This window comes from Rhinatrema bivittatum, chromosome 18 (assembly GCF_901001135.1).
Source record: "Rhinatrema bivittatum chromosome 18, aRhiBiv1.1, whole genome shotgun sequence".
Classification (NCBI taxonomy): Eukaryota; Metazoa; Chordata; class Amphibia; order Gymnophiona; family Rhinatrematidae; genus Rhinatrema; species Rhinatrema bivittatum.
The window spans coordinates 28125468-28138790 of record NC_042632.1 but is presented as its reverse complement, the minus strand read 5'-3'; the positions used below and the strand labels follow the sequence as shown (position 1 = coordinate 28138790).

Genomic DNA, 13323 nt, shown 5'->3' with positions numbered 1-13323 from the left:
TACGGAAGGGCGCGCGCGGCGCTGCCCCTACCACCCCCGCCTTCAGGACCCGCCCACGCCTCTTCCTCCTCACGTCGTACGGAAGGGGGCGCGCGCGGCGCTGCCGAACGGCGTTCCACTTCCGGGAAGTGACGTGCGCGGTTGCTGAGGTGAGGGAGGACTCTGCGGGCGCTCGCCACGTCCTGCCTGGCGGAGGCGGAAGCGGTGATGGCGGAGCTCTATGTGAAGCCGGGTAAGGCGTTGTTCGGAGGGGTCGGCTCCTGCGTAGTCCGCTGCATCTCCTCCTTCGCTAGTCTGAGGGCCAAAATAATTGTACCCAGCCTCTCGGGACAGCTTTCTGAAAGCTAAATCCGTGTCCAGAAAGCACCATAATCTCTCCCCATGTTACCAGGCATCAAAGGGCTCCGCTTCCTGACTTCCGGGCCCTGTTGGGGAGCTTTGACCTGTTTTCTTATTTAGCACTTACAGGCGGTTCTTATAAATCAAATTGAAATTAAACGGTGGTTCTAGTGCTGTCTAGGAAGTAATTTGCTTTGCCTTCTAAGTGCATTTCTAACCACTTCCCTCCCTGTACGACTCTCAAGTCCTGTTTTAAAATTAAAAGCAGTAATACTTTGTTTCATGAAAATCCAATCTCCAGACGAGCAAAATACTGTTAGTAAAGTGACAGCTTTAGCTTCGTCTGTTGCAATGTTTCAGATTTTGCTATTGTTTCAGTTAAGTTATGGTTTTGCCTACGACGTTTCCTGCTTGTTGTCCCTTCGGTCTACTGGCCGTATACAGAATATTATGTTTTACATTTATTTGCCCAGCCAGGTTTGCAAAATCTGCTGACACTGAGCAAGTGGCTCTTTTCAATGAATACTATTCATGGACTTTATCTGCTGTTCTATTTTGCATAACTAGCTGCTATGTGCTGTATGTCTGGCTGGGATAAAGTGTTTGAATTTCTTTCCTAGCTTTGAGGTAGTCGAAGCGTATGTATTTAGGAAGAATACTCAGGTGGTGTTACAGGTCTTTGAGTCCATACCCGGAGTTCTTCATTCAGTTCATATCTCAAAATGGATAAGGATACGATGGAAGCAGTCCAGAGAAAGGCAACTGAAATGGTGTGGGATCTACACCAAAAGATTTATGAGATGAGCCAGGAGGACCTATCCTGAAGGAGAGGAAGGGCAATACAGATATTTAAATACCTAAAAAGATATAAATGATGTATAAGAATCAAACCTATAGAATTAGGACAATGCCTGGAAATATTTCTTCATGGAAAGGGCGGTGTGTATATGTATATATACAGATTTGTATATACATATGGAATGCCCTTCTAGAAGATGTAATGACTTATGAGAATGGTGGTGGAATTCAAAAGTGCATGGGATAAACATAGAGGATCCCTAGTGGCTAAAGGAAGGAAATGAAAAAATGGAGCAACCTATATTAACTTTAGGTGTAACATTTCTACATGGGGGGGTAGCCTGCATGGAGTGACAGTTACCACCCTTAACAGAAGGCATGGGGGTAATCCTATCCGTGAAGACAAGCGACAGAGGCTTGACAGAGCATTTATTTTTTTAAGTCTAACCATGGCCAGAAAGCTGGCTAGGAGTACAACAAAAGTTATGCTTCTAAATTAGAAGCACAACAAAAGATACACCCAGGTAATTGTGCCAGTTTCCAGCCCTGGTTCTGATTGAGTTGGATGAAATTGCCAGAGTCAAAGAAAAAAGAAGAGTATGAGAGCTTTCCGAGTCTTTTAATTTAACGTTTCTACAAAGAGATTTATTACAATGTAATAATAATGACTTCAAAGTTAGGCATTTCTTGTGGATTAATGCATCGTGCAGCTTCTCTTCCAGGGCATTTAAACAACCCTGTTCACTAACCTGTGTTGCCCGTTAACATGTGTTAGTGAATACAGCCCATTAGAAATAATATGACCAGTGGCAAATATTTAATTCTCCTCATTCTCGTAGGCTGATGCAATAACCTGTGCGTTAAAAGTATGTGTGCTATTAATGCACAGGCTATTAATGCCCAGGTCACAATTTTTTTTAAATTCCCAATGCATTGAGTTAAAATGTGCATACACCAAGTTAAATTGTGCAGTCAGCACAGGCTGAATGCACATTTTAATGCAGGTGGGGAGGGCTGAACATGAGAGAGCATCTAGCAGCATTTTTCAACTATTTTTTGTCTAGTCATTACAGTGACAGTCCTGAGCTGGGACCATGCACCTCGAAACATGCAGTTATGGGCCCTGAAATCTCCACTAAGCATGACCTTGACTCCCTCTTCCCTGGGGTTTGGAGTATCCCTATCCTAGGCTGGCCCAGGGAACAGAAGATCTGATTCGGGAATTGAACCAGGGAAGGCAGTGCATAATGCTTGCCAGCTGAGCCACCAGGGTGGACCCTGAACAACCTCTCTTCTCAGAAATCCTGCCCAGTGATATAATGGCTCAGGGAAGTGACAGCATGCAAGATTTCTATTCTGGCATTCCAAGCTACTCCCAGCCCTGGGGTCCATAAATTCCCTAAGAGGTGAATTTTAAAAGCTCGATGCATGCACGCTCAGTGCACGTGTGTATGTTGCAATATGGCCGCGTCTCTGGGCGCGGGCCAACGTATGCACACAAATGTGCGCAGGCGTGCTGGTTTGAAAGTTACCATCTTAGGCATGACATTGTTCGTGAAGGGCAGAGTTATGAGTGCATTTTGTATAATATACCCTACCAAGTTAAGTAGCGAATAAAACAGGATGTGCACTAAAGGATTCCGACGCACATTCCAGGGTGCACTGGGAGGCACAAAGCAGAAGATTACGTACCAAAAGGACCAGAAAAGTGTGTGGAAATCACTTGATGCCCACCCTGGAGTGTGTTATTGCAGTATTAGGGGGAAATTTTCAAAAGGTCCTGCACTGTTGCAAAATCTGCCTGTCCTTTTACCCACGAGCACTACACCACTTCTCAATGGGGGACAAAAGCACAAGCAGACTTTCCTTTTGAAAACTGTGCCAGCTTTTCCCGTTGAAAATAATGCATGTAGTTTGATCAGTGTGATCCACACAAGTTGTTTGCCTCCTCCACCCAGAGCATGCCTGCTGTTTACCCTCCTAGAATGGTGTGCGTTGTTTATTCCTGTGATAAGAGCTGGGCAGCTTTCAGACAGCCGGTTTACCCTTGTCATTCGGTACTTATCCAGAAAATAGCTACTGAAAATTGCCTTCATAAAGTATTCTGAGACAGAAAAGGAGAGAGTTTGCATTTAAAATTGAAACTTAATTTTATTTATTACTCAAATTTAAAAAATCTGCCTCTCCAGCAAGGGCTCTGGGCCAGAACATAACATATAGCATAGAATACAATTAAAACATAATCCCCCGGAGCTGCAAATGCCAGCAGAATAAAAGATAAAAATGCCTATCAGACTGTCAAGCCTCAATTAATGCAGTTTTCTTATTGTCTGTTCCACTGACTTAGTTAATGATTCAGTAATGCTGGTGACACTGTCATCTCATAGCCACAATCAGCTGCCTTCCTACTGGTGAGACAGTGGTACACAGTCATAGGCTTGAGCTTTTGAAAAGGCCTTTGAGCTTTCAGATTAATTTGATTTCTTAATGCTGCTAAGAACTCTTTAAGGTCATATTGCTAGTAGCAAGTGTTAGTCTGATAGGACAAATATATTGGTAAATTTTCATTCCATGCCTTTCACATGGCATATGGTCAGATTGATCATGCTGATGTTCTATTTCTCACGTTGATGTTTTTGTTTGTATGTTTTTACTATGGATGTTTTTAATATAATCCGCTGTGAACTGTGGCACATGTGGATAATACCTTTTTTTTTTTTTTTTTTTTTTTGTTATGGTTCAACTTTTTAATAGCAGAAAAGAAACCAGTACAAACAAAGCCCCCTCGTACATTTGATCTTATGTACCAGGGAGGTTAATGCAAAATACAAATGACAATTGGACAACAATATATGGATAATAGATTTTTAATATAACCCGTGTTAACACATACTGCCTTTAGTGAATGTTGGTATATGTTCTTTCTGTTGATCAGTATTACTTACACACATCTCGTTAGGCATTCTGTGTAAACAGTTACTTAGGTGTAATATATATAATAGATCCAAATTATTGTATATTCAGTGTCTGTTATATATCAATTCAAGACCAATCTCTATTGTTCTGTTAGACTGTTATACGGAGATGGGCTTGGCTTTATAATCAATAGCTACTTGTAGATGTCCTCCATGATAATCACTGGTCTATCTGCAGTGTGTATGCATGCAAAGTCCCAAAATAGAACTGACAATATCGTCATTTAAAAATCGCTTCACTCAATGGGTGCTCTTGTGGGTGATCCCCACCATGGCAGTATGTCTCTTGTCTCTGGGCTTTCCATATAGAGCCCTGCAGCCTACATCCATGGTTTACTGTGCAAAGAAAGGCAGAAAGAGGAGTTCTTTAATTAGGGGCCATTGTATAAAGTGTGTGAATTCTATCGGAAGTGCCGGATAGTTTATTAATTTTTTTTATTTGATTTTTGTATTCCACTTTTTGGCATTTCAAAGTCACTAGGAGCAGCAGTGGGATTTGAACCCTGATTTCGCTGGTATGTAGCTCGCTGCTCAAACCATTAGGCTCCTCCACGCCATATTAACAGCACTGCTGATGCATAGGAACAAGCTTGTGATAGTGTTAACATGAAACTGCAGTAATGATGAAATGAGCTGTAAAACTATGCAGAATAGCTCATTATCTGTTAGAGAAGTGAAAAAGTAGGTGTACAATCTGCATTGCAGATGTATTAATGCTCACTTTCATACACTGACCCCCTTTGCACGAGAGGCTGGAAAGTTTTTAAAGTGATACAAGCTTACTAAAATTGAATGCAGTGATCTTGCTTGACGTTTATGAACATCAGATGCAGAAAATCTGCGGTGTTTGATCATTGAGATCAAATGGCCTATGAGTTTCTAAAAAATGATTGTGAAGCTGATGGTGGTATGTATGGAGTGGTGGGAGCTCCTGCTGTTTTGAACTCGAGGAGGTAAAGGAGAGTGAGGTGGCGTGGGTGTGACAGGAAGACGTGAAAGCAGGGCAGCCACGTAAACTATGCTTTGCCATTGGTGAGCATGAATGTTTGCAGTATTTGAATTAAAACCTATTTCTGCTTTTTCTAGGTAACCAGAAAAAAGGGTGGAATGATCCTCCTCAGTTCTCTTATGGGCTGCAGACCCAGACAGGAGGAAACAAGCGTTCACCTCTTACCAAGAGAGTAGCTGCCCCTCAGCAAGACAGCCCACAAAGTAAGAGAAATCTTAGTTCTGTCTCATTAGAGGCAAAGTGTGGCTGTAGTTCTCTCTTTTTAACAGAGCAGTGTCACTCTTGTTCTTCGATTTCTTTCTTGTCCCTCAACAGTGTACATTGAGCTGTACGTCTCAAAATTGTTCTTCCGAGAAATGTATACACAAAGCTGACTTTACAAGAATGTATTGAGAAAAAGACACCACAGGCCACGTGAGCTGGTGCCTTGCTATTCTCTCGACAGTACTGTCCATGATATCCTGGCAACACAGCCTTACACTTAGAGCACGGGGCTGTGAACCTCGTCCTCTCATGTTTCCAGAGGAGAGATTATGAGGACTGCTCGCTAATGAAATAATTATTCATTATTTGCCTGAAGCAGAATTGTTTGAACCGCAGGTGAGCTGGGCTTGTTGAGAAGGAGATTGTGCAGAAGAGAGTATCGACGGTCCCAGCTGTGGGATAAGGAGACGTTGAATAGGCACTGAAGGAGAGGGAGATGAGAAGAGACAACAGGAGGGCAGTTAGACCAGGAAGATCGTTTAGGATCTATGGTGGAAAACGCCACTAGAATTCATGTCCATGAGTCATAGTACAGGGCTATCTGGAGCTGAGGATGCTGTAGAGTCAGAGCCCTGAGGAGATGGGAGAGGGAAGGCTCAGCTATTGCCCAACAGCGACACCTAGGGCCAGACTTGGGCCACTGGATGTGTAATTGTGTGACCGCTGGCTGAGGAAGGCAGAGATGTAAAGTAGCCCACCTAGGTGCATATGAAGGCTCATGGTGTCCGTTCTCGGCCACAGTTCTGACTGAACTGGAAGGACAAGACAACCTGGCCAAAAAAAGGCTTGCTCTACAACTTTCACTTCTGTGTATTCTTCTGTGCATGCAAATTAATTTACAAGTGTGACACCAATGGCTGCCTTATGATTTTGTTTAGCAAACGTTGTCTCCAGGGCTTAATTTGTAGACAAAAAGGAAGTGGCACTGTGGAGTGAGGGCCAGGGCTGACTGTGACTTGCTTCCTATTCATGCACGTGTGTGTGTGTGTCTGTGTAGTGCCATAGAAATGTTTAGTAGTGGGAGTGACAGGCATTCACCTCCTGGCTCTTCGTCCTTTCCTACCTTCTTTCATGCCCTGCCTTTCAGTTATGCCTGGAAACTGCACAAAACTCTAGGCCATGTGGTTGCTTTTGTCTTGCGGTAAGCAGCTCCAACCCTCTCCGATCTGGGGGAGAGGGGGGCCAGAAATAATCCCGCCACAAGCAGCTCCGCTCCAAGTCTGCAAGGAGCTGGAACTGACTTACAAAATCAGTTCTGCTTTCTTTCTGTGGGGGAGCCAGAACTGATCTATACCATTGGGTCCTGGGAAAAAGGAAGCAGAACGCCTCCACCTGTTGGTTCACAGGGGAATCCTGCAGATGTGGACTAGTCTGCTGGACTAAAGGAAAGGAAAGTATCTGGGAAATATAAAATTCATCATTTTTTCAAACTTGTGCTAATTCAACCCTTTTTTTTGTCTCTGTTTTTTTGCTCTGCAACATCTGCTTCAGAATCACTCCTTCTCCTGTTCCCTGTGGAAGGGGAGGGGGAATAGGAGGCCAGATTAGAGTGTAGAGTGGTTTTTCTCTGTTCTGTCTGCTCCACTCTCCTCCTCCTCCTTCCCTGCAGTCTTCCTGAAGGGGAGGAGCTGAGCAGAACACTCCTCCTGCTCCTCCTCTTAAGTCTGAAAAGTGGTGGAACTGGGTTCCAGGGCTGTTCTACTGCCAGTTCCAGACCCCATGCTTTCCACCTGGCTGCGCCGTGTGCTTGAACTGCTGCGCCATGCTCCCTCTCTCGCTGTCTTTAAATCCGCTTTTAAATCTTAGGCCTGATTGTCTGCTTTTAGTCTCGTTAACTAACTTTCTTTTTAACCATTGTCTTGCTTTATGAAATACCCCTTGTCCTGTACGTTTGTTTTATTAGATTGTAAGCTGCATTGAGCAGGGATTGTCGTTTTGTATGTTTGTACAGCGCTATGTATGTCATGTAGCGCTATAGAAATGTTTAGTAGTAGTAGTAATAAATGTTAGAGGTTGAAATCAGCTCCTCAGGGTTGGAATGGAATAAACTTGAGTCTGGATTACCTTTTGTCTCTGAACATCCCCTGCAGTGCTGATCCTGCTCATGAGTGCGTACAGTTGGATGCCCTCAGTATTTCTGGTTTTCATTTTCAGCCCCCGCTGCACAGTCATTTGTTGCATCATCTCCTCCACTGATAAAACCCCTGGGTCCCCCTCCCAGCGGGCAGGCTCCATCTCCCCTGAGAACAGCGACAGTTCCACAGTGCCCAGGCCCGGCAGAAAGTGAGTGCGCCGTGAATGCAGAAGATGTGGTGGAGCCACTGAAGCAGGCGCTGAGTGCCGTAAGAGATATCGCACAGGTGGGTACTGCACATTCCTTGTGGGGGGAGACAGAAGTGACCTCGTTGGCCACCGCCGTTTCCTGCGTTCTACTCTAATAAACAGGGATGGGACTGCTCACAATGCTTTTGTCTTGGGAAGTTATAATTATACAGGTCTGAGTTGTTTGTTTTGACCCCAAAATCAATTTTAGTGGTGCAATGAAATCCGATTTTTGAATTGTGGAAAGTTGCTGGTGACTAGTTAAACCATAATCCTCTGGTACGTGGAACATGGCGAATATAGTTTGTGTAACTCTCACTAAAAAATTAATATATTACCTAAAATGCAATCTGAGAACTGGCAACAACTGAGCTGAAATGGCTGTAACCTAGCTGGAATTGCAAAGGTTCATGTCAGCCTGCTTAGTGCTGTGTTCAGGATGCTTTTTTTTTTTTTTTTCCCTAAAATATCTTAAATCCGGTTTTGCTGGTGTTTGTGTTCCTTGCACAAAGATTATTTGCATACTAGTAAACAAAAAAAATAATTGTGAATCAATCATTAAGAGATCTGTACAATAAAACTTGGAATAAAATATTTATAGCATGTGCCTCACTCAATTTATTTTATGTGCACACTAAAATGCTACTTAATGGGCGATTATAATAAATTTTATTGCATGACCAGTAAAAATCTGCCTCTGAGGCATGTGCACAGTATTAGTGTGGACGCTAACACAAAAAACTATAGCATCCATGGAGGTGGTGTTGCCTCAGGGACTTGTTAACTGTTACTGAGTGGTCATGGAGCCTTCCATGAGCACTCAGCTTAATTACCCACCCTTCTGATGTGATATTTTTGCCCGATATATACAAGCAGATTGCAGGCTGACCTTTATTTCTTTGTACCTAAGTGGACTAACACGACTCCCTTCTGAATTTTAGAAACAGGTTTGTGATGACATCTCCAGGCGCCTTGTTGTGCTTGAAGACACTTGGAAGAGCGGCAAGCTGTCTGCCCCCGTGAGGAAGAGGATGAGTCGTCTAGTTCAAGGTGGGTGGCGGAACCCTAATCCTTGTGCACTCTCTGCCACTAGAAATGCTTCCGGTTTTTCTGCCGAACTTAAGGTTATGAAGCGGCGAGGTCAAAAGTCCGTGCAGCTCTACCAGCTCTCAAGCCCGGCGTTTCAGAGTCGGGGGGGGGGAAATGGCAGGTGGAAGAGGCAATATGGTATCAAAAGCATCTTGGAAATGAGTTGTATATTTTGCAGTAAAATATGTACTACTATTTTTTTTAAGGGAAGGAAAGTGTATGAGATTTGTCTCTCTGCATGCTCCTAATAAAATGTGTGTGTTGTCCTATGCATACCAGTTTTCAGGACACGTGGTTTCAGATATTGGTTTACCCCAAAATTGAATCGGGGTGCTGCAGTTGCTGCAGTACGCAGCAGCGAGGCTGTTTAGTATCAGCTGGGACTCGTGAACATCTCTCTCCCTTATTGAGAGAGTTACACTGGCTTCCTTTGCAGTGGAGAACCCAAATGTAAGGTTTTGGTATTCATTCACAAGCCGTTATATTCTGATACCGCATGGTCATTGCCAAAAACTTTGATGGTTTATGCCCCTTTGAATACCCTGTGATCTTCCCAATCAAAATCATGTTACGATTCCATCGACTAAAAACTATAAACTCCAACCAACTCGTTTGAGCCTTTTCTTACCGCAGTCCTGTACTCTGAAGTGCTCTACCAGCAGGAAGTCAATCGTTTAGGAAGAAGTTAAAAGCTGTCTCTTTTAATGAGGTTTTTATGCCATTTTTTGTATGTTGTGTTTGATAAGTATGTGCTTAAAGTTTCTGCTCTGATTGTATGTTTTATTCTGCTCTGCACCGAACAAGACATTGGAAGTAGTGGAATATAAAACCTATTAATAAATAAGAATAAATCGTGGTGGATCCATGCACATGTGTAAATGGCAGCTGTGCACACATTTATTAATTCTTGTTTATTAATATTTGATTAATTGCAATCAATTACGTCATCACTTTGTTTTACATTTGTATCTCAGAAAACAGGCTCCATTCGTTCTGGTTGGAACCTTGTGTTGTGCTAGTCATTTTATGAAGTTTTATTTATTATTTTTATTTTTTTTCAATTGTAGCTTCTTTTCTTTGGTCCTTCCTAATAAAAGTAACAAGAAAATAACAATAGCTGGTAATGGGACACTGAGACCATTCAGGTTTTGCTGCTGCTTTAGACCATAACTGAGCAGAGTTGCCCAAGCAGACCTTTGACCTTTGTGATGGTTTTGCTCATAAAGATAAAAAGCGCTATTGTAACATAAGAATACACCAAATACATTTGGAGGGATTGCTCAGTTATCTGTTATATAAAGAATTGCTGAATTTGAGGGGTGAAATGCTTATTTCCTTCAAAATGCAGGCAGAAGATCTCAATTTATGTGGCTCTGAATCTCTTAAGGGTTTAAATGTTGCACTGCTGGCATTGCATGTTTGAAGACCAGCTGATGAGTTTGCTAAGTGGTTTGGATAATTAAAATGGCCTCATCCAGGATCTCTCCTTCCAATTCTAGAGCTGAAGATCCAGAATTGGGATGCTGCAGATGAAATTCATCGTTCCCTAATGGTCGACCATGTCAATGAAGTCAATCAGTGGATGGTGGGAGTGAAACGGTTAATTGCTGAGATGCGGAATCTCCCTTCTGTCCCAGCTGAAGGAGGGGAAGTAGCAGAAGCCCATTCTGTTGGAAATGCACAGGCGTGCGTGGAGGAGCCGGTGGAATTTTAAAGGATCGAGCTCCGTGGACATTCAGGAAGCTTTTATGCAACGTACTTTTTCCAGTGGAAAATAAAAGATGGTTACTGCTGAAGGAAGCTGTGCTTCACATTTGCTTGACCAGTGCGGAGGCGGGTTACAGCGCAGACACAATGCATTTAAAACCTGCTTTCAGACAATTTCCAAATGTTTTCCAAGGTTGGGGGAAGATGGTGTGTTTACAGTTTTTAATTGGCAAAGCCCTAGAAACAGTCTTGTACTGTTCATAGCCTTGCAACTTATTTAAAATAGATTTGAAGCTGGTTTTCAATGCATTGTGATAAGGTTGCATGTATAGCATACAGATGTGCTCCCCTAGGGGTATGGAACTATTTTATTTTTTCATAGATTCAAGCAGGCGCTCTAGCTAGTGAGTTTCTGAAACACACCCTGCCCCTGAAATAGAGAGAGTTAATTTTACATCCTAAGACCACACAGAGCTGCACAGCTGTATTAAATAGGACTCTACCCCACAGTAGGAGCCCTTTAACGTGGCTGACTTTGAGCAGGCTCATTTTAAAGCGTATCTGACTTTGAACAGTAAAGGTCCCTATTCCGTAAGACTTTACTTCAGCTGAAGCATGTCAGCTGAACGTGGGCCGTACTGATCTGCTGCTTCTCCACCTTTCTGTTCTGTCAGAACACAGCTGAATGTTTGACTCTGAATCAGCTCCTCAACATTATTTTCTATATGTGCCTAGGACAGACTCTTAATAAAACTAGGGCCCTAGAAAGTTTACAATTTTTTTTCTCAGGTTATGGAGCTACCATTAAGCCTGTTAACAATGAAACACTGACAAATAAAGTGTAAAAAATAAAGAATTTGGGGATTGGAGCTTCTTGTGTTATAGCACCTCATGTAAAAAGCCTTCTTGTTATTAGTTCTTTCTAGCTTCACTTCTTTTTAATGTGTAAACATGTATGTGCCATTTCCAGAGACTCTCTGTTCATGTGCCGCACCTCCTCCCAGGAGCCATGCTGTAGGTCGACAAGCAGAGATACCCTGCCACTGGAACAGGACAGCCACTTCAGTGCCGTAGTCTTGTGGGGGGTGCATCACGTGTCAGTCAGATTTCTTACTGACCCCCTCTTCCATTGTCTTCTGGTGCCAGCTGCGCAGTGCTGCTTTGAACAGGTCTGGATGTGCCCATAGACACACAGTTCAGCAGCAGTAGGCATCGTACTACTTGACTCTGCCTGCCTGGCTCTGTGCATGCCCTTACCTGCTGGTAGGCCCAGTTTTTCTCTCCTCACACTATGGATGGGAACTGCAATGATGTTCTGCTGCTTTGAGATCCTCTCTGCCAGTTTTCCTTAACCATTGATTACAATGTTTCTGCTGACCTGCACTTGACATCTTTGACACCCTTCTGCTCTATATAAGAACAAAAGATGGGCCAGGCTGAGTTAAACCAAAGGTCCAGCAAGGCCAGCATCTTGTTTCTGAGAGTGGCTAAGCTGCATGACAAATACCGAGTGGATCCATTCCCAGGTAAGCAGTGGCTTTCCCAAGTCTACCTGGCTAATTGTTTATGGACTTTTTGTCCAGGAACTTGTCTAAACCCCTTTTAAACCCAGCTATGCTAGATGCCTTGACCACATCCTCCAGCAACAAGCTCCACAGTTTTATTGTGCAGTGAGTGAAAAAATATTTTCTCGGATTGGTTTTAAAACTGCTACCTATTAGTTTCTTGGCATGACCTCTATTTTTAGCATTATTTGAAAGGATAAATAACTTTCCCCTATTTGCCTGTTCCAACCCACTCAAGATTCTATCCTTTCTTGGTTGTCTCTTTTCCAAGATAAGAGCCCTAACCTGTTTAGCCTTTCTTCATAAGGAAAACATTCTGTATTTGGTACCTGTTCTAATTCTACTATATCTTGTTGCTGATGGGGGTGACCAGACTTGTACACAATACTTGAGGTGCAATTGCACCATGGAATGAATCAAAGGCATTATGATATTCTCTATTCCTTACCAACTAATTCCTTCTATGTGTTTTTAGACCGCCATCACTCACTGAGCAGAGGATTTCAACATATTGTCCACAGTGACTCCAATGTCCTTTTCCTGGGCCGTGATTTCTAATATGTAACCCAGGAATGTACTTATATAGTACTTGCATTTGTCCACATTCAATTTCATCTGCCACTAGATGCCAATCTTCTTGTAACCTCTCCAGCTGTCTCATGAACCTACTATGTCTTGTAGGACCTACTGACCCTGCATGGTTCAAAGCAGGAGTCAGCTGGAGCAGCACCTGGAGTCTGACGTCTTCAGCTCGGATTAGCAGAAACAAGCATTTGCTCTTTCCTAGCATGTAGCCAGATGGACTCAGGACCACTGGGTTTTTGCTCCCCTGCTAGCAGATGGAGATGGAGTCAGGTTTCAAAGCTGACGCCACCCTATATACACCCCTGCTGTGACCTCAGCCCTTCAGTATCTCTTCGTCTCCTAGTAGATGTGGATTGTGTTTTCCCTAGCTGGAACACTACTCTTTACAAGAGGAATTTTACCTTTAAATTGGAGAGAGATGGACCTAATGGTTCCTCCCCCAGTTGAGAATTCCTTGAAGATAAGTCCACACTGTGGATCTCTGAATCCTCAATAAACCATGAACCTGGTTCTGCAACTTCCAGATCCTTATATTTTCAACAAAATCTGGCCTTCCCTGGTGTCTAACCAAACCCCCATTTTCTCCAGAGATTGAGGTGGTAATAAGTTGCTGTTGTCAAAATTGAAAACCCAGTCCAGGTCCTGCACTAACTCCATCATTCTGGCCATC

General features: G+C 43.2%; 1 protein-coding gene across 1 annotated transcript; it reads left to right on the top strand.

Moving 5' to 3' along the window:
• The first annotated feature begins 35 nt into the window (after positions 1-35).
• SRA1 (steroid receptor RNA activator 1) lies at positions 36-11372 on the top strand. Its single transcript, XM_029583459.1, has 5 exons — positions 36-232; positions 5199-5324; positions 7540-7745; positions 8649-8757; positions 10296-11372. The coding sequence occupies exons 1-5, from the start codon at positions 208-210 to the stop codon at positions 10508-10510; spliced, it is 681 nt and encodes a 226-aa protein (XP_029439319.1). The 5' UTR covers positions 36-207; the 3' UTR covers positions 10511-11372.
• The last annotated feature ends 1951 nt before the right edge of the window (positions 11373-13323 follow it).

Coding starts and splice junctions, on each gene's coding strand:
- SRA1 (XM_029583459.1), top strand. CDS start 208: ATGGCGGAGCTCTATGTGAAGCCGG. Junction 233..5,198: donor GGAGCTCTATGTGAAGCCGG/GTAAGGCGTTGT, acceptor TGCTTTTTCTAG/GTAACCAGAAAAAAGGGTGG. Junction 8,758..10,295: donor GATGAGTCGTCTAGTTCAAG/GTGGGTGGCGGA, acceptor TTCCAATTCTAG/AGCTGAAGATCCAGAATTGG.